The sequence below is a fragment of the Paralichthys olivaceus genome, chromosome 17, assembly GCF_024713975.1.
Source record: "Paralichthys olivaceus isolate ysfri-2021 chromosome 17, ASM2471397v2, whole genome shotgun sequence".
NCBI classification, from domain to species: Eukaryota; Metazoa; Chordata; class Actinopteri; order Pleuronectiformes; family Paralichthyidae; genus Paralichthys; species Paralichthys olivaceus.
In genome coordinates, this window is record NC_091109.1 from 2693676 (window position 1) to 2714495 (window position 20820).

General features: G+C 42.1%; 3 protein-coding genes across 7 annotated transcripts; 2 read left to right on the forward strand and 1 right to left on the reverse strand.

Annotated features, from left to right (window-relative positions):
* Window positions 1-245: 245 nt before the first annotated feature.
* On the forward strand, window positions 246-7845 carry dync2i1 (dynein 2 intermediate chain 1). 2 transcript variants are annotated; one of them, XM_069512793.1, is made up of 23 exons: window positions 266-422; window positions 589-642; window positions 742-1453; window positions 1540-1607; window positions 1693-1962; window positions 2067-2126; window positions 2554-2601; window positions 2905-3139; window positions 3303-3405; window positions 3528-3657; window positions 3773-3884; window positions 3968-4062; window positions 4177-4306; window positions 4472-4644; window positions 4746-4908; window positions 5141-5254; window positions 5377-5438; window positions 6008-6059; window positions 6174-6234; window positions 6560-6659; window positions 6759-6890; window positions 7079-7302; window positions 7386-7845. In XM_069512793.1, exons 1-23 carry the CDS (start codon window positions 408-410, stop codon window positions 7555-7557), a joined length of 3285 nt encoding a protein of 1094 aa, XP_069368894.1. In that variant the 5' UTR covers window positions 266-407; the 3' UTR covers window positions 7558-7845. The 2 variants fall into 2 exon arrangements, with proteins under 2 accessions (XP_069368895.1, XP_069368894.1); XM_069512794.1 differs by lacking the exon at window positions 2067-2126 and having other exon boundaries at window positions 246-422.
* A 407-nt stretch (window positions 7846-8252) lies between these two features.
* wdr97 (WD repeat domain 97) lies at window positions 8253-12672 on the forward strand. 4 transcript variants are annotated; one of them, XM_069512903.1, is made up of 13 exons: window positions 8253-8390; window positions 8991-9139; window positions 9233-9514; window positions 9597-9684; window positions 9770-9928; window positions 10189-10586; window positions 10667-10888; window positions 10978-11172; window positions 11244-11365; window positions 11696-11864; window positions 12072-12247; window positions 12339-12403; window positions 12486-12672. In XM_069512903.1, exons 6-13 carry the CDS (start codon window positions 10431-10433, stop codon window positions 12665-12667), a joined length of 1287 nt encoding a protein of 428 aa, XP_069369004.1. In that variant the 5' UTR covers window positions 8253-8390; window positions 8991-9139; window positions 9233-9514; window positions 9597-9684; window positions 9770-9928; window positions 10189-10430; the 3' UTR covers window positions 12668-12672. The 4 variants fall into 4 exon arrangements, with proteins under 4 accessions (XP_069369004.1, XP_069369005.1, XP_069369002.1 ...); XM_069512904.1 differs by having other exon boundaries at window positions 9054-9139; XM_069512901.1 differs by lacking the exon at window positions 9233-9514.
* Window positions 12673-12736: 64 nt separating this feature from the next.
* Window positions 12737-16719, reverse strand: LOC109629760 (leucine-rich repeat-containing protein 14). The gene is made up of 3 exons (XM_020087644.2): window positions 16107-16719; window positions 14613-15446; window positions 12737-13962 (listed from the first exon to the last, which is right to left on the reverse strand). The coding sequence occupies exons 1-3, from the start codon at window positions 16382-16384 to the stop codon at window positions 13395-13397; spliced, it is 1680 nt and encodes a 559-aa protein (XP_019943203.1). The 5' UTR covers window positions 16385-16719; the 3' UTR covers window positions 12737-13394.
* Between the last annotated feature and the right edge of the window lie 4101 nt (window positions 16720-20820).

Genomic DNA, 20820 nt, shown 5'->3' on the forward strand with positions numbered 1-20820 from the left:
GTTGACATAGACTGTTTACATGCATCACATTAGAAAGGACGAACACAGAGAAATCGCTCGAAAGACGTTTAACGCATGTTAAACACCGAAATAAACCTACAACACATCTGGCTGCAACACACACGCGAACTAAACGTTATAGTCGGTAGAACAACGCATTTTAAAAAGTGGTGAAAGATTAAAATCTCTTAAAAAGTCACCGTGGAAACTGGGTGTTGATTCCATCGACTTCTCTGCTATCCTTTACTAATCCTGTTGTCAGGCTGAAGTGACGCGGTCTCCTTGGTTTCCGAGCAGCTGCGCATGCGCGGTCAGAGATCTACCGTCATGGCGGCGTCGTTAAGAAAGTATGAGCTGATTTTACGGTGGTTTTAAAAGCTCCAGCGATAAACAACACAGATGAGAACATGCACAGTGACAAGGTGAGAACTTTAGAGTCGTTAGGCTAAAACCAGGAAGTGTGTGTTTCTAGTAGAAAGTGTCGTGTCCGCTGTGGAAGCCTACTGAGGCTGTTTTCTTACGTTGTCTCAGTGTTGTTGTGTTGTTGTTAATGAAATCCAGTCAATGCGAGATGATGTATTTATTTAGAAACTGACCAAGGAAGACACATGGAGACCAGAAGACCTGAGGAGATACGTCAGGGTAAGAGTTTGCAGGAGGGATGAATGAGTTTCTAACACAGAGAAATAATGATAGTTACATCCAAACTGTTCTAATTGTTTTTGTTTTTTCATTTTTCAGGAGGGTGGACAAGGTGATGACCGTGCCAGGAGGCGAGATGGCAGCGAGAGGAAGCACCGGGGTGGGGAATCCACAGAGAGACGCCACAGAGACCCAGAGAAGGAGTCCAGACAAGAGAGAGACAAACACAGGGAGAGGGAGAGTACGAGAGAGAGAAGAGATGAAGATAGAAAAGACAGATACGTTGAGCAAAGGAAAGAAGGCTCACGAGACAGGAGAGGTGATAAGGAAAGGGACAGAAGAGATGAGAGGGACAAAGAGAAGGAGAAGAGGAAGGAAAGGGATGGACTGGTGGATGGGAAAAGGTACAGTGATGATTATGGAGGGAATAAGGACAGGAAGAGGGATAGAGAGGACAGGCATGATCGGAAGAGAGACGAGGAAAGGCATAGGGACAAGGAGAAAGACAGGGTGAGGGATAGAGAGAGACGCAACAGGGAGGATGGGGACAAAGGGAGGGAAGAGAGGGACAAGGAAAGGAGGAAGGAGGAACGAGACAGAGTGCACAGGACTGAAAGGGAGAGGAGGAGACACGAGGACAGTGGAGACGCAGGACGAGATCGGATAGAAATGTACGACAGGGAACAGAGAGAGCGGCATCGAGAGAGAGAGCGACTCAAAGATAATCGTGAGGACAAAAGGACTGACAAAGAAAGGCGAGAAAGACATGAAGACAGGAAGCATTCAGAGCAGAAAGAGGAACGAGGCAAAGGTACGACAGTGTGTTAATTTATCACATCATATGTAAACAATTAGGATGTTGAAAGGAGGTCATTATGTCTGTCTTTCTGATTGTAGAATACAGAGAAGAACACAGACGGCATAAAGAGGAGAGAGAAAGAAGACACAAAGAAGGAGGATGTGATGTAAGTGTCTAGGTTCGTATTGATTGTCCAACACTTTTTTGCTTTTTAAGAAAAGGTAAACAAATCATAGAATGCTGCTCTCTAGGATCAAAAGCCGAAGCACGACAGTGACTCTAGGGTCCACCGAGACGTGAAGAGGTCAGGTGAGGAGGAGAAGCATCGTCTTGGCAACAGAGAGCGAGGAGACAAGGACAAACAGAGAGAGAGGAGACACAGAGAAGATGAAGATCCAGAAAGAAAGCCCAGAGACAGACAGCACAGAGAAGAAGAAGAGGACCCAGAGAGAAATCACAGAGACAAGAAATCAGTATCTGACCAGAGTAATAAGCCTGAGACTACGACAGTGAAATCAGAGGTAAGTAGACCCATACATTGCCTGTATAGCCTTCATTACATTAATCTATTTCTGTGGATTCCCTGATGGCTTCTATGGCTTTCTTCTCTCACTTGTCCAATCAGGAGGTTGAGACTGAGCACTGGACAATCAGTGTGAAAGATGCAGGAGACACAGAAGAGCCTGTAAGATGCTCAGTTTTGTCGCCCTGCTTACAACCTTCAAGGGAAAAAAATCCACTCTTGCATTTATGGGGACTATTTTTTTTGTTTGGTGGCATCTTTTTTATTCATTTCAACCATAGCCAATATAATTTAATAGAAGGTACAATTGAGTTCAATCAGCCAGCTATGCTTTTCTCTGCATACACGAGAACAAACCTTGCTTTAGCTCATACTGAAGCATCTTTAGGATTTAGGAGCTCAAATACAATATCTGTCTTTCCGGTTTGGGAGTATTTGGTCTGTGAGCCACCTGCTGTCTGTACTCATTACTGCAGCGTGCTTTTTCTTCTACTCTCAGCTTCATTAGAAACATAATCCCAAGTTGTATCTGCACGCTTTACTGCAGTATTTAAAATATCTCCTTTATGTATTTTTATCACATTCACAGGTTGTTGATGAAGAAGTTGTTGACCAGGAATATGAAGATGATTTTGAGGTAAAAGAAAAGAAAATTATGAAATGTGTTACATACTTTAAAATCATACTCTTTAGTTCTGGTTCTTTTTCTTTGTGTTTAATTGTTGTTGTTTTTAACATTTATTTATTTATTTTTTGTGATTTGCATGCCCTAATCGATTTACATTCTAAGAAACTGGTGAGTATTGAGAACTTTAACGAGTGTATGCATTATTATTCTTAAAAAGTGTGAACTCTATGCTCATAGCATCTTGGTTAGTTTTTCAGATTTTGCATTTAACATATCATATGTAAGCAACTGATATTTTTTCTCTGTTCGAAGGATTATGAGGAGGATTTTGAGGAGATGGATCCGAGTGAAAATGAAGGCGAGGATGAGAAGGAGTCAGAGGAGTTTCCACAAGAGGGAGGAGAAAGAGAGGAAGTTACAACACAAAAGAAAAAAGAGATTGAAGCAATTCAGAGAGCAATGAATGAAGAGAATGAGAGAGTTGGAACAGATCAGTCCATACAAAGTACGAGGAGAGAGGAGGAAGACGAACCGAAATTGTCCAGAGGTACGGTTCTACTGTTTTATCTTCCTGAGAGATATCTTTTAACACTTGCACTTTTTATCCCATGTTGATGTCTGGCCATATTTTTTCATCATGTCGGATCAGAAAACACATAATCCTGGGGAATTACTTGATATATGATGTTTTCTTGTTGCTCTCTTAATAGGACACGAAAAGAACCACAGTCGAGCTTCTCAACGCGGGAAGTTTATTGACTTTGTGGCAGCAAAACAGCGCGAATTCAGCAAGAAGGTTGCCACAAAACAAAAGTACGTTCACTTCAGAACTCTTGTTCGTATTAAATGGAAAATGGATCATTGTAATGTGGCTGTTTCCCTCTGGAGGCACTTGTTCTTTTACCTTCGATTTAAGTGTTTTTTTCTGTTCACAGGAAACGCAGCACAGAGCTGCTCAGATTAATTGATCTGGATTTCTCGATGACAGTTTCCCTTTTGGATCTCCCACCTGTCAATGAATATGACATGTATATTAGAACCTTTGGAACCGCAAATACCAAACAGGCCAGTATTTATTCTGCTGTCTCTCTTTCCTCACACAGACACATGTCGAGAAAAATATAAAAGAGAAAAGAAAAAACTGTTTCGAAATAATACTCTGCGACTTCTTCCTTCGCAGGCTTATGTTCAGTGTAACGAGGACAACGCAGATCGAGACATTCAGACAGAGGAGATAGAGGTGTGTGAGAAGTGGACACAGCATCCTCCAGAGCACAGTGGAGCCTGTGGAGGTGAGGAAACACCAAGATATTTCTCTCATCAACTCACTGTTTACACGTGGAGTTTAATAACTGTGTTTATTATATTTCTACAGATTCAAACCTCTCTCAGGAAGCTCAGGGAAGAAACATGAATGAAACGAACTTTGATTCCCAGCGTCTGGCAGCGTTTCTGCACTCAGCCTCACAGGTTATCCTCTTACACATACACATGCATGCTACATAGCTCCTCACTCCCTACATGGAGACTTTCTGTTTCTGCTGCACTTTCTTTACTCCTGTTGTGTGTTGTGACTGAATCAAGGTCCTGGTCGTCCTGTTGGAGGAGGATCAAGCTGAGAGAAAATCCCTGAGCAAGTTGAGGACTCAAAAAGACACACTGTCATTCAGTGATGGAAGTTTACAGCTCAACACCAAGTTGCCTTTTCTTTACGGTACATAACAGAACCAGAGAATCCCATTCATGACTCTATTTTAGTAGTTGTGACGTGTTAGTCATACCTTGTGGTTTTATTTGGACAATAACAATTGTTTAGAACACACGGTATAAACCAGCACATGCGTGTGAACCAGGTTGTCCTCACTGTTGTCAATCGCAGATCGCCCAATCAGCCTGGTGTACTTCTCTCAAGTCCAGAGGCACACCATGATGTCCGTCCACGCACCTACAACCAAACCCAGTGCTGTGCGCCTTGACAGCTGCACCATCATCTGCATCTGGAACATCTGGGAACCATCCAGGCCTCAGAAGATCCTTGTCTATGAATCTGAGGTTTTCTATGTTTTCTGGTTCTCTTTCCAGAACAGATACAATCAAAGCAGTCTTACATTCACTGAAACCAATGTATCCCCATTTTAACTTCACTGTCCCAGGTGCAGTGTTGCTGTTTCAGCCCTGGAAAGGCCATATTGGTGTTTGCAGGCACATCAGCTGGCTCTGTGGTGTTGTGGGACCTGAGGGAGGAGACCAGTAACCACTACCGCCTGAATATAGGGGAGGAGGAGTGGACCTTCAGACAACCTACCTTCTCCACCAGTATGTCTCCAGTGGTAGTTGGTTGTTTTCAGTGCATGCATATGGACACTGATGATTGATAAAATTATGTAACATTTCTATGTTCCTCTATGTTCCACTATATTACAAATAGTCCATCAGGACTGCATTAGCCCTTTCTCTCACTTAAGGTTCAGAGGCTGTTTTCTTACGTAACAGCAGAGATGATTAGATGTGTGCTGATATGCTCTCTTTTGTCGCCTTGTCAACGCAGACGCAGTGATGGCCGCCTCGGGTCATTTCTCGTCTGTGTCGTCCGTAGAAGTTGTCCCCTCCACCGCAGCAGGGGGGCTGAGGCCAGAGGTCCCCCTGCTGGCTTCTGAGGAAGGTATGGAAAGGTTAACACATTAATTTAAGATCTTGGGTATCATTCTGTATACATGTACTGTTTTTGCCATTCTCAGTTGGCTTTATATTTCATGAAGTGTTATTCTGTTTCTTGTTATCCAGAGTCATCAGGATTGTCTTTCCAGCTGGCTTCTCTGGATGAAAGTGGGGTTTTAAATTTCTGGGTAGGTTGAGCAACAAAGTGGATTCCACATATTTTTCTCTCTCCGGAGATTAACAAACTGGCAGAAGGCCGAGATGAAAGGGACGAAAACAACAGAAAGTGAATTATTGTAGTTTGGCCCCACACTGATTCTCTGAGTCACAACTCAGTCAGATTTAAACATAATTCCATCACAGGTAAAGAATCCACTTACAATCACAGAAACAATCCTTATATCCTTATAACCACAGTAATACAACAACAGTTGTCTGCATATCAAAGAGTTGCACAAAGAAACAGCTAATAGCTTATTCTGCATATCTGTGCTGGTGCTAATTTGCCCAAAAAGTGTAGAAATACAGGCTGAACTCTTGCAGCACAAGGTGAACTGACTTCATGTTAACATTATAACTTCCCATTTACAATTCCACAACTGTCAGGGTAAAATCCATATGTATAAACTTTATTCAGGTTTTTGACTCTACTCAGATTGACACTCTTCCCACGATGCATTCTTATACAGATAGCTCTACTTTAACAGAAAAGATGTGCCACCATGGACATGCATGATTTTCTATGTGTGTCCTGCAGGTGGTAGTGGAGCTTCCAAAAGCCAACGAGGCCGGCTCTCCAACAGATCTAGGTAACACTGTCACATGGTCAAACATATTTTCTTATTTCCATCAACATTCTCATCTTTCTATCTCTCACACACACATGTGGCACCAGCTTCAACTTTGCTCTTTGTCTCCTGCAGGGCTCAGGCCTGGGGGCAAAGTGAAGTTGCTTCACAGCTCCTCCCTGCTCACTGCTGAGAGGTGAGATTGATAAATAGCTGGCGATGCATCCGTCACTGCCAGCCACCGGCTGAAAATACCCCATAGCGCCTTTGCGCGGTGGAACACAGCTGCTCTGTCATCGCCATATGATCCTGTTTGTTATGTTCTGCGGGCTGTTGTTTTTGTCACCTCCACATTCGATAGGGACATACTGTATGAGTGCTCATTTAAGAGCAGTGTGAATGTGATGCATGTAGTGTCATATTCCAGTGTTGCCCAGTTTGTTTTTGGCTAGGAAGGTTTTGACTTTTGACCTCTGGTTTTGTAATTATCTTCCATCACTCTTGCTCTGTCTGACTTTCAGGGTGTCACAGAGAGATGCAGTGAAAACAGGCCCATTACAGACTCTTCATCTGAAGTTTCTTCCGTCTGACTCAAATCATTTCTTTATTGGCACCAATATGGTGAGCATACGTTTTTTCAATTATGTATTTTCAAATAAATTATCTCAAAATATTCTGAGGATTATGTTTAGTAATGTGACAATGTCCTTTCTGTCCAAGGGTCTTGTCAATCATGGAACGAGTCACAGTTTGAAGGCTACTCCAAAGTTTTACAGGTTTCAGGAGGCTGGAGTTCGACCTGTTGATGTCAACTCAATCCACTTTTCTCCCTTCAGGCAAAACATGTTCCTGGTGAGAGTGCAGTTTTTTTTTAAATAAAGGAGATGTTTTATTTTTTGAGAAAGGGGAATTTAAATCTAGCATGCTTTATATAAAGATAAGGCCAGAAGCCGGCCAGCTCATCTTAGCATAAAAACTGGACAATCCGAACTCAAGTCTTAAAAATATATATGTATTGTATTTGTTTGACCTTTTTCCAGGTGGGTTGTGGGGACGGCAGCATCAGGCTGCACACAGTCAGCCAGGAGCAGCCTGTGGCAGAGTGGAGGGACAGTACAGCGGGGGAACCGGTGGTCTCGCTGCAGTGGGCCCACACCAGGCCGACGGTCTTCTGTGTGCTCGATGCAGCTTCTAACCTCCATGTATGGGACCTGCTGAAAAAGGACACAGAGCCTGTGGTCACAGAGAGGATTTCTGCGGACAGGTAGCACCAGACACACACACAAGTGATGATTTTTATATTTGTCATATGATGTGTTGATATCAGATGTGTGTTTTCTGTTTCAGGGTGACAGCCATGGCCGTGTTCGGGGACTCAGGAAAACAAAACACGTATTCAGGAATAGCCCTGGTGCATGAATCAGGGAAAATAGAAATGCAGTATTTCACAAGAGATTTTACCGTGACCATCCCTGCGGAAGAGGAGAAGCTGGAGACAATGATGACGGAAGCCTTCTGAAGCATCTAAAGTGGCAGCGTTTAGATGATTACTTCATTTTTGAATTCCTGAAGAGCATAAAGATAAAGTTATGAGTCATAATTCAGTTTGATGTGTGTTAGCAATGAGAGGATTGTGGCTAAATACCAAAGATCCTCCACAATTCAGTTCATATCCTCCATAAAAAACATGATAGTAAATATATAATGTAGATGTCTGTTGATGTACATATTTATATTTTCTAACTAAAATGTATTTGTATGGCAGTATCTTGATTGATTTTTGTACAATAAACTGAGTATATATGTTGTTGTGTTGTTTCATTCATTCTAATCACCCTCCTAATCCAAGTTTACAATGTTTAATTCTGATTCTATGAATACTAAAGTCTTTAATCCATGTTCTTCCTGCTTCAGAGACCTGACACAAAAACCATTATTTTGAAACAGATTTCTCAAATTTTGGATTAGTGCATAAACTGAGTCCAGTTGTTTTTTTATCATAGATTAATTATAAATGACATAAAAGCACAACATTAAACAATAACGAAACATTCCTAAAAGTTAAAAAAAAGTTTTTACTGAGTTTGGTATCTGTGACATGATGAACCCGTGTAGTTTATTTCTTATTCTTTATTTATAAGAGGAACTACTTTTTCTCCAAAGTCAAAGTTGTGACCTGCAGCCGTGGATGTAACCTAGCGCCTCGTTGCCTAGCAACAAACTAGGGGAGCCGAGAGAGGAGACGTAACTTTTATCCGAGTTGTTTAATTCATCGTTTTCAGGTCAATTAGCATCAAACTCCACAGATCTGTCACCAGGCTGCTTCCAGGGTAAACTACCAGCTCATGGAAGGTAAACACAGACTGAGCTCACTAAGCTAATACCGATAATAACGTTGTGAATCTGCATCTTTTAGGAGCAGGCAGGAACGTGACAGTGTAAGAATCAGGATAAATATGGATTAAAAGAGAAGCGAGTGATGTTCTGCTCTGTGTTTGTCTTAGAATGCGGAATTAAATCAATGTACGACTGAAACTAACCATTGTTTTACATATATGTTGAGATTTTTCTTTGTATTTGTCGATTAGTCAAGACAAGTTGTTTTCAGACATTGTGTAAAGATATCCAGTTCATGGAGGACACAGAAAAACAGCATCATGCATCAATTTCTATCATTTAAATGTTCAGATTCTAATAGTTTTATTCTAGTTTAACGAAGTAGAAACTCCAATTTGATGATAATCGGCACAGATCCACACAGGCGGTTTCCACTTGATTAGAATCTGAGGTTTTATTTGACAGCTGATTCTCAATTAAGTGGAACTTGCAGATGCTGAGATCATTTGGGATTTTGTTTTAACACATTTAAATAAAATTTTAAAGCAGGCAAGGAAATAACACTAAAACACCACCATGCATTCATGTAATTGTTTTATTTTTGACTTTTTCTAGAGATTGTCGCTCCAGGAGTAAGAACAACACAACAACAGTTCTCTTCCCCTGTCCTTCCCCAAGGCTGCTGTCTCCAGAGAGTGAGATATCAAATGGGACGACACCTGAACAGCGGAGTTTATTCAAGCAGAATGTGAAGCAACCGACTGGTGAGTGAGGCTGTGTCTGGAAGTGACAGCTCAAGATCTGCTGTCGAGACTTTTAGATGCTTGTTACACTGTGTTGATTTTCTGTCACTTTAGGTAAGACACTTAGTGCAAGCAGCACATCTTCACTCAGACAACACTTCTCCTGTGACATCTTACACTTGTGCATTTCATGATGCATTCAGAGGCTTCTGCAGTGCCTATTAGCCTCCATTCAGAAAACACAGCCTGCCTTTATAAAGCTGACGGACACAAGCAGACTTTCTCTGCACGCTGCCGTTTCACTGGCCCGACAGAAAGAGCGGACATGACACCTAAGTGTAGACGCATGTCTATCTTGTCTACCACTGAGAATAAAGAAAACTTCATCCAGAGAAAGTAAGAAACATTTATGTTGTATAATAAAAAAGAATCCAAACACAATGACCTAATGAGTTATGAACCACATCCTTGTGAACAGGACGGCTCGGACAGGTGACAGCATGGAGGAGAAATCAACAGCAGTTGCCAGCAATCAATTACTGACTGGAGGCATGTGGAGACAGAAGGTGCGTGTGTGTGTTTGTGTGTTGGAGTAGAGACGATGGCGATAGTGCACTGAAGAAATGTCTCAACAATTTGTTCTTGTTCCAGGAGCACGAGAACCTAATGACCTCAAACATGGACCTGTCTGCTCTCCTACACGGCAGAGTGAAGTGCAGGAAGGGGAAGCCTCCCAGTACGAAGCAAACCAGGAAAGAAGCTTTTGATCGCTACATGAATATAATATATGGCCTGCCTCCAAACACTGAGGTTTATTCATCTCCTGAACCCACTTATTTTACCTGCTTCTTCAGTACTTCTTGGAGTATGCTGATGTCAATAAGTAACTTAAAGATGTTACAGATACTCATTTCACATCATAAATCTACCACAAACTTGTTTTGTCAAAACCTCAACATATTTCTTTAAGGGGATCTACAAAAATAAGTTGTGTAATTTGAATGTTTTGTTCATTTTGATTTGGTACAGAGAACTCCTGTATACCATTAATGGTACTCTGCTGTTTTCAGTTTGATTTCGAGGACACCTTTGATCCAGATACATTTTCATTTCATCCCGGACCAAATAACAACAAGCCCTGTGAGCCTGACCTACAAGAAGACGTCCACCCTGAATCTAGATTGATCATTCCTGTGACTGTGGAGAAGGAAAAGTTATAAACTGTCATAAGCTGCCGTTCACTTAAATTTATTGGATATGAAGGATTTAGGATTTTACAGAATCTACAGTTATTATATGCGTTCCCTTGTATATGTGCAGTCTTTTGTTATCCATAGTCAGGAAGCAAAGTTTTGGTCTCACTGTGCAGGTACAGCAGAAAAAGCCTCCAGCGTCAAGCTTTAAACCAAAGACCCTGGTGAAATTCAAGCCGCAGCCTGTTGAGAGAGTAGTACCCAAGAATGAAGAGGTAAAATCAATGTACAGGCGACAGAAGAATGAATGACTCCAGAAGCATCACTCTCATTTCTGTGTAACTTGTCCCTGCAGCCTCCAGAGATAAATTCTCCAATAGAACAACCCAAACCCCAATCTCCTCCTCCTCCTCCTCCTCCTCCTTCTCCTCCTCGTCCAAGGACCCCTCATCCCCTAACCCCTCGTCTAAGGACCCCAACTCCGCTCCCGCCTCGAGAACCCACTCCTGAGGTGCCGACGTTCCTCAAACAATTTGCAGATACTAGCTGGTTTAGAGACTTATTCGCTGATGAAATGGTATGAATACTACAGCGATATCTATAATGCACAAAGTGGATTTGGTCCAGGTTCCTGTCTTGATTCATTGTCTGTATGTTTGTGTGCAGAGTATCCCCAGCACCCTGTCTCCAGAGGACTTCTCCTTGCAACTGCTGGACTCCCTGACCACCTGCAGCTCTCCATCCAAAGTGAAGATTGTTGTTGCACTGCAGAGCCTCCACAGCCAGGGCCTCCTACAGAACACAGACAAGCTTTACCAAGGCCTCGTGGACTTACTGCCTGCATTTGCGAGACCACATATGGTGCTGTATGTCCAGGATCAAGATTATCACTCATCGAAGGGGGTGGTGACCAAATGTTTCATGTGTTTCAGTCGCCTTTGGAACGGACCGTGCTGGAGGAAATGCTGCATCTGTTGGTGCGTCTGAAACCGGCCAGTTGGGACCTTGTGAAAAAGCTTCTCACTCTTCTGGCTTTTAAAAAAATGTTTCTGGGGTGAGTCCAGCGATATTTAAATAATAATCATTAATCATGTCAATTAAAGATTAGATTACCGGTAGATTAGATAGAACTTTGTTGATCCCTTTGGGAAGACTCCCTCAGAGAAATTTTCAGTGTGATTTAAACTTTCTGCAATTATTTATAATGGGGAAATTGTAGACCAGACAGCTGTATCCACTGAACTGAGGAGATAAAATAAATGAATAGAATATAAAATACAAAATAATGTGTAAAAGCAAAAAAAACACAAAACTTTTTTTTAGAGAGTTTGGTCATTTAGGGTTGAGCCTGAAATCCTGCAGTATCTTTTTGCTCTGTCAATAGGGAAACAGTGGTGCGTGTACTGACGGCATTAGGTGTAGACGAGGCAGAGCAGTGGCTGTGGCCTGAGTTGGAGAGCTGGGAGTTGGAGCTGTGGGACCAGTCCGACGTCTGGAAAAGCCTCCATGACAGAGCAGACTTGTGGCTGCAGTCATGGACCTCCAGATTCAAAGTACATGTTTTATTTAATGCTTCGTTTTTCTCCCTTTGAAAACGGAGAGGCTCTCCCTCGGTGAATCAGCTCTCCGCTTGCTTCTTGTTCTGTGCTGTGAACTTAACCCCTTTAAATAGGAATGCATGAGAGCTTGTCTCCATGTTGTTGACTTGCATGCTACTTTAAGTGATTGACTGCTTTCCCGCTCTCTTTCCACGCCACCAGGAACACAAGAGGTATCTGCACTTCAAGGGTTCCGCAAAACAGAAGCTGTCATCCTTCAGCGTGGTGGACGTGCTGAACTATTTCTGCTCCATCCAAAAAGAGGAGGAGCGCAGAAAGGCTCAATATGTTGCACCTGCTAGTCACAAAAACGCTGTACTTCTACCCTTATATGACTGGTAAGTCAAAAATCATTCACATGCTGTATAGTAGTTTCCTATTTGTTCTTTTTCTGCACATTTCTTTAACTTTTCGTGTCTGCTTGTGTAGTGTTTCCTCACCAATCTTTCGTCTTGGAGAGACTCACAGTATGTCCAGGATACGCAGGCCACCAGGTAAAATTTCCGATAACTGCTTCGATTCAACAGTATGTTCAAAATGAGTTGTTTTAACACCCAATGGATTCTTGTCACACAGGAGTAACTCTGCCTCCACTGCGAAACCGTCCCTTCCTCACGCACTTTCCAAATTTCATCTCTTTGCCATTCTCTCGAGTCACACTGCGCCCCTTTCACGTCTACTCGGACGAGGACTGGGTGAAGGCCTCACCTCACCGCTACTTCATTCAGCAGCAGTCCTACGTGGAGTACTACAGATGATGCTTCACAGTCTGTAATATCCCCATTAATGTGGCATTCATTTTTCAATATTCAACTGACTCTTGAAACTTTGCTTTGACTGATTTATTCAGTAACTTACAGCCTGTAAATCTATTCACGTGATACAAGGTCAATTTGGTAAATTCACTTACTGATAATAGTGACACTGTTTGACTCAATATACAAGTGAAATTAATACAAAAAGCACTGAATGTTTTTAAACAGATAGTGAAGAAATTGCAGCATGGAATATATTGAACAGCAGAAAGGCAAGAGTACACGAATTAGTGAATAAAGCAGATAAAAACAATAAACACCAGGTAAATTAAACCTAAGAATATCTTAATGTTACATTCATCTACCATTTAGAGAAAATGATTTATACACACAACAATGTCGGCAAATGATGTTAAAGGCACAAGGCTGTAACCTTCGATGAGGCAGAAGTTAAACACCATTCAAAAGTAACAAGTTATTCTTTTTTCTGGCACAAACTCATGTGCAGTGTCATCTCCATCTTTAAATCGGTCCGTTACTAAAGAGGAAACAATTTACATTTTAAATGTTGCTGTAATCTTTGGATCCATCTGACGATCACTATTCCAACAAGAACAAACCTGTTGATTTGGAGATTATTGGGCCTCGGAAAAGAATGGTATTCTTGTAATTATTCACTTATGTAAATTGGTCTTTTATGCTGGTGAGTGAGCGTCCCCTGACTTCTGCTCTAGTCCACCAAGTCTTTGTCATAATTGAGCAGGTCACAGGTCAGAGAGAGGTCAGAGCGCCCACTGTCTTTTACCACCCTATTGAGATGGCTGCTGGTCATACTGATGTCTGTCCTTTCATCCAGTGGCCAGTCTAAGAGCTGAGCACTGGAGGGCAGGTCAGGGAGGCCCGGCTGGTAGTCCTCCAGGGGGTTAGGGTACAGTAACTGACGGAGGGACGGCATTCGCACAGCCATCCTCACCAGGTCCGTGAGACCAGATATGGAGAGCGGGTTCAGGGCTAAAGCTAAACTCTTGAGGGCCCTGCAGCCTCCCAGTGAGGGCAGTAGGAGTCCCAGCAGGCCATCAGTCAGGCCACAGCCACTTAAAGAGAGGTGCTGTAGGCTGCTGGAGGTCTGAGAGAGGAGGCGGCGAATAGAGGGCAGGGTGGTTTCATCCAGACGGTTCTCACTCAGATCAAGCTGCTGCAGTGTGGAGGCATGGTGGCTGCAGGACAGATAGGCGAGGTCAGCCGGGGTCAGGCTCAAATATGGAAGCTCCAGGATCGTCAGAGGCTGAGGCAGAGAGCTGTAACAAAAGAGAAATTAAACAGATATTCAGTATAGTGCTACAGGGGGAGAGATTATGGGGAAAGAACAACAAAAACCAAGTTTAAAGCAAGCTGGCCAAGTCTCTTATTTTTTGTTGTTTTGACTGTTTAAACTGTTCAGGGGTTTAAAAAGTCTAGAAATGTCATTTAGAGGAAAACATACGTCACACACAGGACGACAATATACATATGAAATATGTTTTGTTGTTGTTATCATTGGTTATTTTCTTGTTTCACTGATTAACTGTCCATACTGTAAAATTGCTTGTTTTGTTTGGACCAACTGTCCAAAAGTCAAAGATGTTCAGTTTACTGTCGCATAAGACAAATAAAAGTAACAATCCTTACTTTTAACCTGCAATATATTGTTGTTTTTAAATTTCAGAATAACTTTAGTGACTAATCACTGATCCATGAATTACTCATTGTGTTATAGTTTCAGCTCCATTTCTAGATAATTATGTTGCATTTAAATTTCCTGTATCTAAGGCTGAACAAAAACAACAGTTAAAGAATCTGTCTTTGATAATACACAAAAACATTTGATAATGGGACATTTAGTTGGTTGAAGGTGAAGATACAAAGTTAATAGAACAGTGTTCATGTTTAACAGGAATGGATTCCAAACCTGAGCAGCACACGAAGTTGTCCTGGCAGACGCAGTGCTGTGAGGCTGAGGCGTCGCAGCTCTTGCAGTTGTGCCAAACCCTGTGACAAGTCCCTCAGGGCCTCTTCTTGGCCAGGGTGGTCGCGACGAAAGTCTAAGTTACAGTAGTGCAGCCGAAGTGAGTGCAGCGCAGGGAATGTGGAGAGCAGAGGCAGCAGCTCAGCCAAACCAGCCACTCCGAGGCTGCTGTAGCGAACATCGACGCCCAGGAGACCCTGGTGAGGCAGGAGGTCGAGCAGAGTCCTGATACTTGACACGGTGATTTCCTCCACGCGAAGGTACCTGCACTGAAGCTTCAGGGGTCCTGATGTGTTGAGGGCCCCACGAACACGCTCCCAAGATCGTGCATTGACGAAGAGATCAGCTCTCACATGCACCAACACGTTAATTCCTACGTCTTTTGCCTCATTTTCCTTTTTGTTGCTTCCTAATCCTGCCAATATGCTGTCTCTTTGCCTCTCTGTCTCCATCCTCCTCCTGACTCCCTTAATCTCCTCATCACCTACACTCCCCGACAATGTCATCCTCTCTGTGTCACTGCTTTCCTCATCTCCATCAGGTTCTTTTCCCTTCTTCCACTGTCCCCTCTCTCTTTTTATATCCTCTTCTCTCTCCATGGCTGAGAACCTTTTTCTCTCCTGTTCTCCTTCTCTCCTCTGTTGCCTCTGTGCTGCAGCTCTGGCCTGAACCACCATGGTGCAGAGAGCAACAGTCAGGGACCAGCCCCCCATTGGGTCTCCCATCCCTCCTTCATCTCCTTGGAGCCCACAGAGGTCCAGTATCTGCAGAGCACATCTAGGAAGCAGAAGGAAGACAATATTGATAAGTACTGAAGTCTTAGAGAACTTTAGTCAGCGCATTAATTTAAAAAGCATTTTAAACATTTTGTTGTGATAAACCTCTTCAGTATCGGTCTACATCAACCATTAACAATAATGATCACATCAAAACTTCCTACAAGTTTAAAGACAATTATTTTGCTCCTGAAAGTCAAGAAACAACAAACGTTAAAACAAAAAACCTGAGGACGGTTGAACATTCAAAGTAACTATGTGTGTATCAGGCAGCTCAACTTGTTCTGCAACTGTTCTACAGGAACACAAACATTTACTGAGCAATTGTTGGGCTGATATTCGTCATGATCCCCAGGTTCCTTGGCCGGAACAGCTGCTGTGACAAATACCTCAAACTCTGTTCAGAATTCTTCATATTCATAGTTTACTCTCTGACTATTGGAGATAAACACCAATTTCTAAAGACTTTTACATGTTTTTTTAACTGTTATTTTAAGGTTAAACAAAAGTTGCATAGAAATCCAACCTCATAGATAATGCATTTAATGTATATTATCGTGTTTCCATTTTTTCTGAACTGTGCTATGAAAAGAAGCTGCTTGTTACAGGTTGTTTCGTGACGGGGGATCCGGATCCAAACCCTCCGGACAGAGGAACTCACCTTCGGTCCGAGAGTCCTCTGACAACTGCGAGTAACAGCGCCTGGATGCAGAGTCGGTTGGGCGAAGTCTGCCCTTGTCTCCTGCGCCCTCCGACACGCAGGCTCCTCTCGGGCCACCGTTGCACCAGCTCCCCGACAGCCAGCGGTCTGCAGCTGGAGAAGGCGGCCTCCAGCAGCGGCGCGAACAGCTCGCTGGGCACCCACCTCAACCAGCCGGGCGACGAGCTGTGGTCGCTCACCACCTCCCGGGCACAGAGGCGCACCAAGGTAAGAACCATGTCGGCAGCAGCGGAGCGGGATGAGCTTTTAAAAAATACTGCAGCGACTCATCCCCCGAAGATGAAGCGACTCGCTGAAACTAGCCTCCGCGCTAAGATTAGCTTTATGGAAGCAATTCGACGCGGTCTTGTAAAGTCCCCCAAAAAAGAATTAATAAGAAAACCCGATAGCTTCTGGGATTAAACACTAAAATAAACTGTGCAGCGACGACTGGAAAGAGTTTACGAGTGAAATATAAAGCGTTAGCACATGCTGCTAGCTAACGAGATAAAGTAGAAGTGAGGAAGCTGCAGCTGGAGCAACTGTGTTTACAGTCTAGACTGACGCACGCCTATGATGTGGCACGCAACGGTGAAACGTCATGACGCTGAGGATAGAGCAGTTTAAACCAGGAGTTGTTGTTTGTGCACTTTTCATTTGTATTTCTGCTTTTTAATCTTCATTTCCTGCAGGATCTTTGTAGTTTTACTGTCAAACAGTAAATAAACAGTCTGTACATATAAGGTTTGATTATACTAAACACCAGCCTCTGTATCTATGTATGGAGATGATACTGGAGAATGTTTTTGACTTATGTAATATAATGTATGCTTAGTGGGACCGTCAGTCATGCTGACAAATGTGCTGCCAATTTAGGCCCTGACCTTTTACCTTGTGTGTGCTTCAGCGTTCGTGCTCGATCAGCAGAAAATCGGACGCTGTGTTAGCATCTGTATTACCTCCTCCTGAACATCTGGTTTGGGGGAACCTGCCTCACATTGGATTTACCATCTTTTATAATCCAGATTCATCTGAAGTCTTTTATAAAATCGAATTATTTAAATCATACATGAGGTCAATTTGCTTTAAGCCATGTAACAATGTCTTGTTACACACACATAGATTACGTTAAATCTTCCACACAATTTGCTTTTTCAAACTTTGTCTAGAAATATTGCATTCATCAACATTATCATTTTCAAGCATAACAATTCTGTTACACTGAGGGAGGGGGGGCTTGCCTGTGTTACATACATATTAATTGGATCAAACAAACGTAATGATCCTCCCTTGTAACCCAATCATCTAACAAATCTGTGTGACAAATGAACCTTAAACATCATTTACATCAAAAATGCTCTCTGCTGAGATGGTCTAATGGCGAACCACTAGATGGAGTCAAAGGATTATGCAGACTGAAAGAGTATCTGCGCATGAACATTCCATCCATCCTTCTATTCTTTTTCAAAGCATATAGACAAGACAGATCTTTGTCATTACATAACAGGAGGCTGTGCCTCAGGGGTTAGAGCGGTCACCCTCTAACAGGAAGGTTCAATCCCAGTCTTCCCCTTGTACTGTTGAGCACCATGAGTCTTCATCGGGACTAGAAAAGCTAAAAAAAACAGACCATTTACCATTTTTCTGGTCCAAATGGTAAGAGTGATGTTATAACATTTTGTCTATCCTCTTAAATGTTTCTACATGTATTTGGTTTGATCTTATGTAAGTCATTTGCAATTTGTCTGTTTATACAGCATCCCTATATGTCTTTGACTGGAGCTGACATTAATACACTTATGTTATTCATTTATTTTACGCATCTGGTCATTGACTGTGACATGGTCATATTTCATCTCTGATAACAGTTGAAATGAGAAGTGCTGTTGTTTGAGGAATATTATTATGATGATGGTGATAAATAATATGGTAATAAGTGGATTCATATCACAGGAGGAACTCAGGCTTTAAATTTATGTCTCGGCTATAATTGATACTTTGTCAATGTAATCAGTATTTCTAGAGGTGAAGGACACACACACACACACACACACACACACACACACAATAATTTACTGCTACAATCCTTTCAGGTGACTTACAGGGATCAAACAGCAACAGAGAATCCTCCTGTTTTGATCATGTCATGGTTTTACTCACTCCTCTGACTTTAATGACTGAAAATTCATTTGTGTGTGCGCTAACAATGTATAGATGGATTTCTGACTGAATTAAACCTCAGGAGATATTTTGATCTATTATCATAGGCAGTGTGTTACTTATAACTTGAATGAAGCAGCATGCACAACACCAAGACCCTGAATCTAATCCCTCCCATGAAAAAGATCTATTTCGATTAATTTTATGGCCATTACTGTGTTTACATTCCCTGGATTTCTTTGTAGTTTATTCCGTTCCATTTGAGATACATTGTGCGCATATGTCTCGTTATTTTCCAATGTGTGGACTGTTAACTAGGCAGCTTATTAAACAAGATGAGGCTTTGGATTGCTTTTCCCTTTATTTTCAGGCAGATCTGTCAGAATTTGATACGTCTTGAATCTGGACCAAACCGATTTGTTCTACTAAAATTGGTGAAATAAACACCATATGCTCGACAGACTGGCTGAATGGAAGCCTCGGGCAGTTGTACAATAAAACAGTGAAGAGAGAAAACACCTCTTATTGTTTCACTTGGGGGAAAAAAGAACAATTGTCTTGTTTGCTGTCCAAAAATCCCTCACAGACACTTTCAAATACATTATAACTGAAATAGACAAACATCACTCCATGCTGTAGTAACTATTCAGTTACTCGAGACAGAGTTTGTATTTCACCTCATTCATATCCTTTTAGGACGCTGACTGAACATATTTTGAGCCTCGCAGCCTGTCACTAATCTTGTTTAATTTAATTTGACACCCAGCTCCTCCTGCAGTCTTCAAATCCTCAAATGGAAATATCCACACACACAAGGATCCAGTATCCTGATTTCCCCACCAGTCAGTCAGAGTCAGAATTATACATTCCTGATTATTCTCTGCTCAGAGATAATTATGGTGCCTGGGCCACTGATTAATTCATGCAAGAATTCAATTTCATAGATGTGCTGTGCCGCCACCACTCTCTTGACATTTCCCCTGTCACATTAACTGTCATTTTAAGCCTGTCTCCTTAAGCATTCAGCGGTTTCATTTGCATTTTACAAGAATGCTTCACCGCCGCACCATCGGACCATAACCTACCCAACCCCCTACACTTCCATCAAACATATACCCTACAGCATATATGGTGTTTGTGCCAGACATGTAGTGGGACATACAAGATATCACCTTAAGGTTAAGTCTCCCTGCCTTGACACAAAGCACTTGACTAAACCGATATGCAATATATCCTGTGCATGTACAGTTCTGTTCTGCAGCTGCTGATTCGTTGTAGTGCAGTAGCTGCTGTTCTGCTTGTCCGAAATGACTTTTTGCTGTTGAAGCCAAATTTCCCATCTGCTCACCTTTTGTTTTCAGGTTTTATCTGTATGAAATATTTCACTGGCAGTCTAGGAACAATGCCAGACATTTTGTCCCCTGAAATAACACAGCTAATGGTGCCGGGAAGCAAACATTTAACCTTTCAGTTTCCAAACATAATTAATGCATCGTAAAGAAAACCTGTTAGGTTTTTATGTGATGTATGAATTTCTTGAATTCAACATGAATAAATAATGGCTGAATTTATGATGGATTACATATTACATATCAATTATCCTCATTTGTCTGTAATGAAATGTCAAATCACAAACTGAAATAACTTCAAGCTTTAGGCATAAGAATTGCACTCACTGCATAGGAGTGCTAAATTATGTCCGATAGCATAGTGGCTGTAGAAATCATAGTAAATGTCATCAGCTCCACCAGTAATGGGCCCCTGCTTCCAAGTTCCATTGATTTTGCCCTATAATGGTGAAGGGAACAGAGTAAAGAGGAAACAAAGGAATCACTAACAGTATATTTATCTCAAAAGCAACTGAGACAAAAGAAAAGTGGAGCGGTCATGGTAAAATTGATCCTTTCTTTCCATTGACCATTTATTAGTCAGTGTGTGTATTTTAGTTTTTGTCTTGTCAGTTGTAAACAATATGACGCATAGTGAAGCATTTGGCATGCAGTGAATCTGAGCATATTTGGTTAACCAGCCTTGTGTGTTGGACAGGAAAGTCGACAAAACCTCAAAATAATATGGAGACTAATATCTCAGGATTATCTCAAATATTGAAACAATATCTTTGAGCAAAATCAAGTCTTGCAATGAATAATCCTTCAGCCTCATGTTATAAAAGTCCATTTGTTTCAGCTTGTTGAGCACTGCCCTTGAGATGAGTAGGAAAGCAAAGTGATATATTGGTTTTGACAAGTTAAAAGCAGCTTCCCCTGGTTGGGTACAGTGAGGCTTTCCTGCAGAGGACAAACTGTCTCCGTCAGAATCTGTCGGAAACCGCTTGAACTTGTTCCATTGAACTTAAAACGCAACAGGAAATTAAAAGCCCTGCTCTTCTACAACTCTTCATCCATGTCAGAGTTTTCCTGCGCTTCACCCCGCTTGCCATTTGAATGTGCGTCGAAATGAGAGCAACGGTACAGTGTCAGCACTTTGCCGAAATGTCCTCACTACATAAGGTTTA

Coding starts and splice junctions, on each gene's coding strand:
- wdr97 (XM_069512903.1), top strand. CDS start 10,431: ATGTGCAGTCTTTTGTTATCCATAGTCAGGAAGCAAAGTTTTGGTCTC. Junction 12,248..12,338: donor CTTCTACCCTTATATGACTG/GTAAGTCAAAAA, acceptor CTGCTTGTGTAG/TGTTTCCTCACCAATCTTTC. Junction 12,404..12,485: donor CAGGATACGCAGGCCACCAG/GTAAAATTTCCG, acceptor CTTGTCACACAG/GAGTAACTCTGCCTCCACTG.
- dync2i1 (XM_069512793.1), top strand. Junction 3,658..3,772: donor GAACCGCAAATACCAAACAG/GCCAGTATTTAT, acceptor CTTCCTTCGCAG/GCTTATGTTCAGTGTAACGA. Junction 5,255..5,376: donor CCTGCTGGCTTCTGAGGAAG/GTATGGAAAGGT, acceptor CTTGTTATCCAG/AGTCATCAGGATTGTCTTTC.
- LOC109629760 (XM_020087644.2), bottom strand. CDS start 16,384: ATGGTTCTTACCTTGGTGCGCCTCTGTGCCCGGGAGGTGGTGAGCGAC. Junction 15,447..16,106: donor AGAGGACTCTCGGACCGAAG/GTGAGTTCCTCT, acceptor TCTGCTTCCTAG/ATGTGCTCTGCAGATACTGG. Junction 13,963..14,612: donor CAACTTCGTGTGCTGCTCAG/GTTTGGAATCCA, acceptor CTTTTGTTACAG/CTCTCTGCCTCAGCCTCTGA.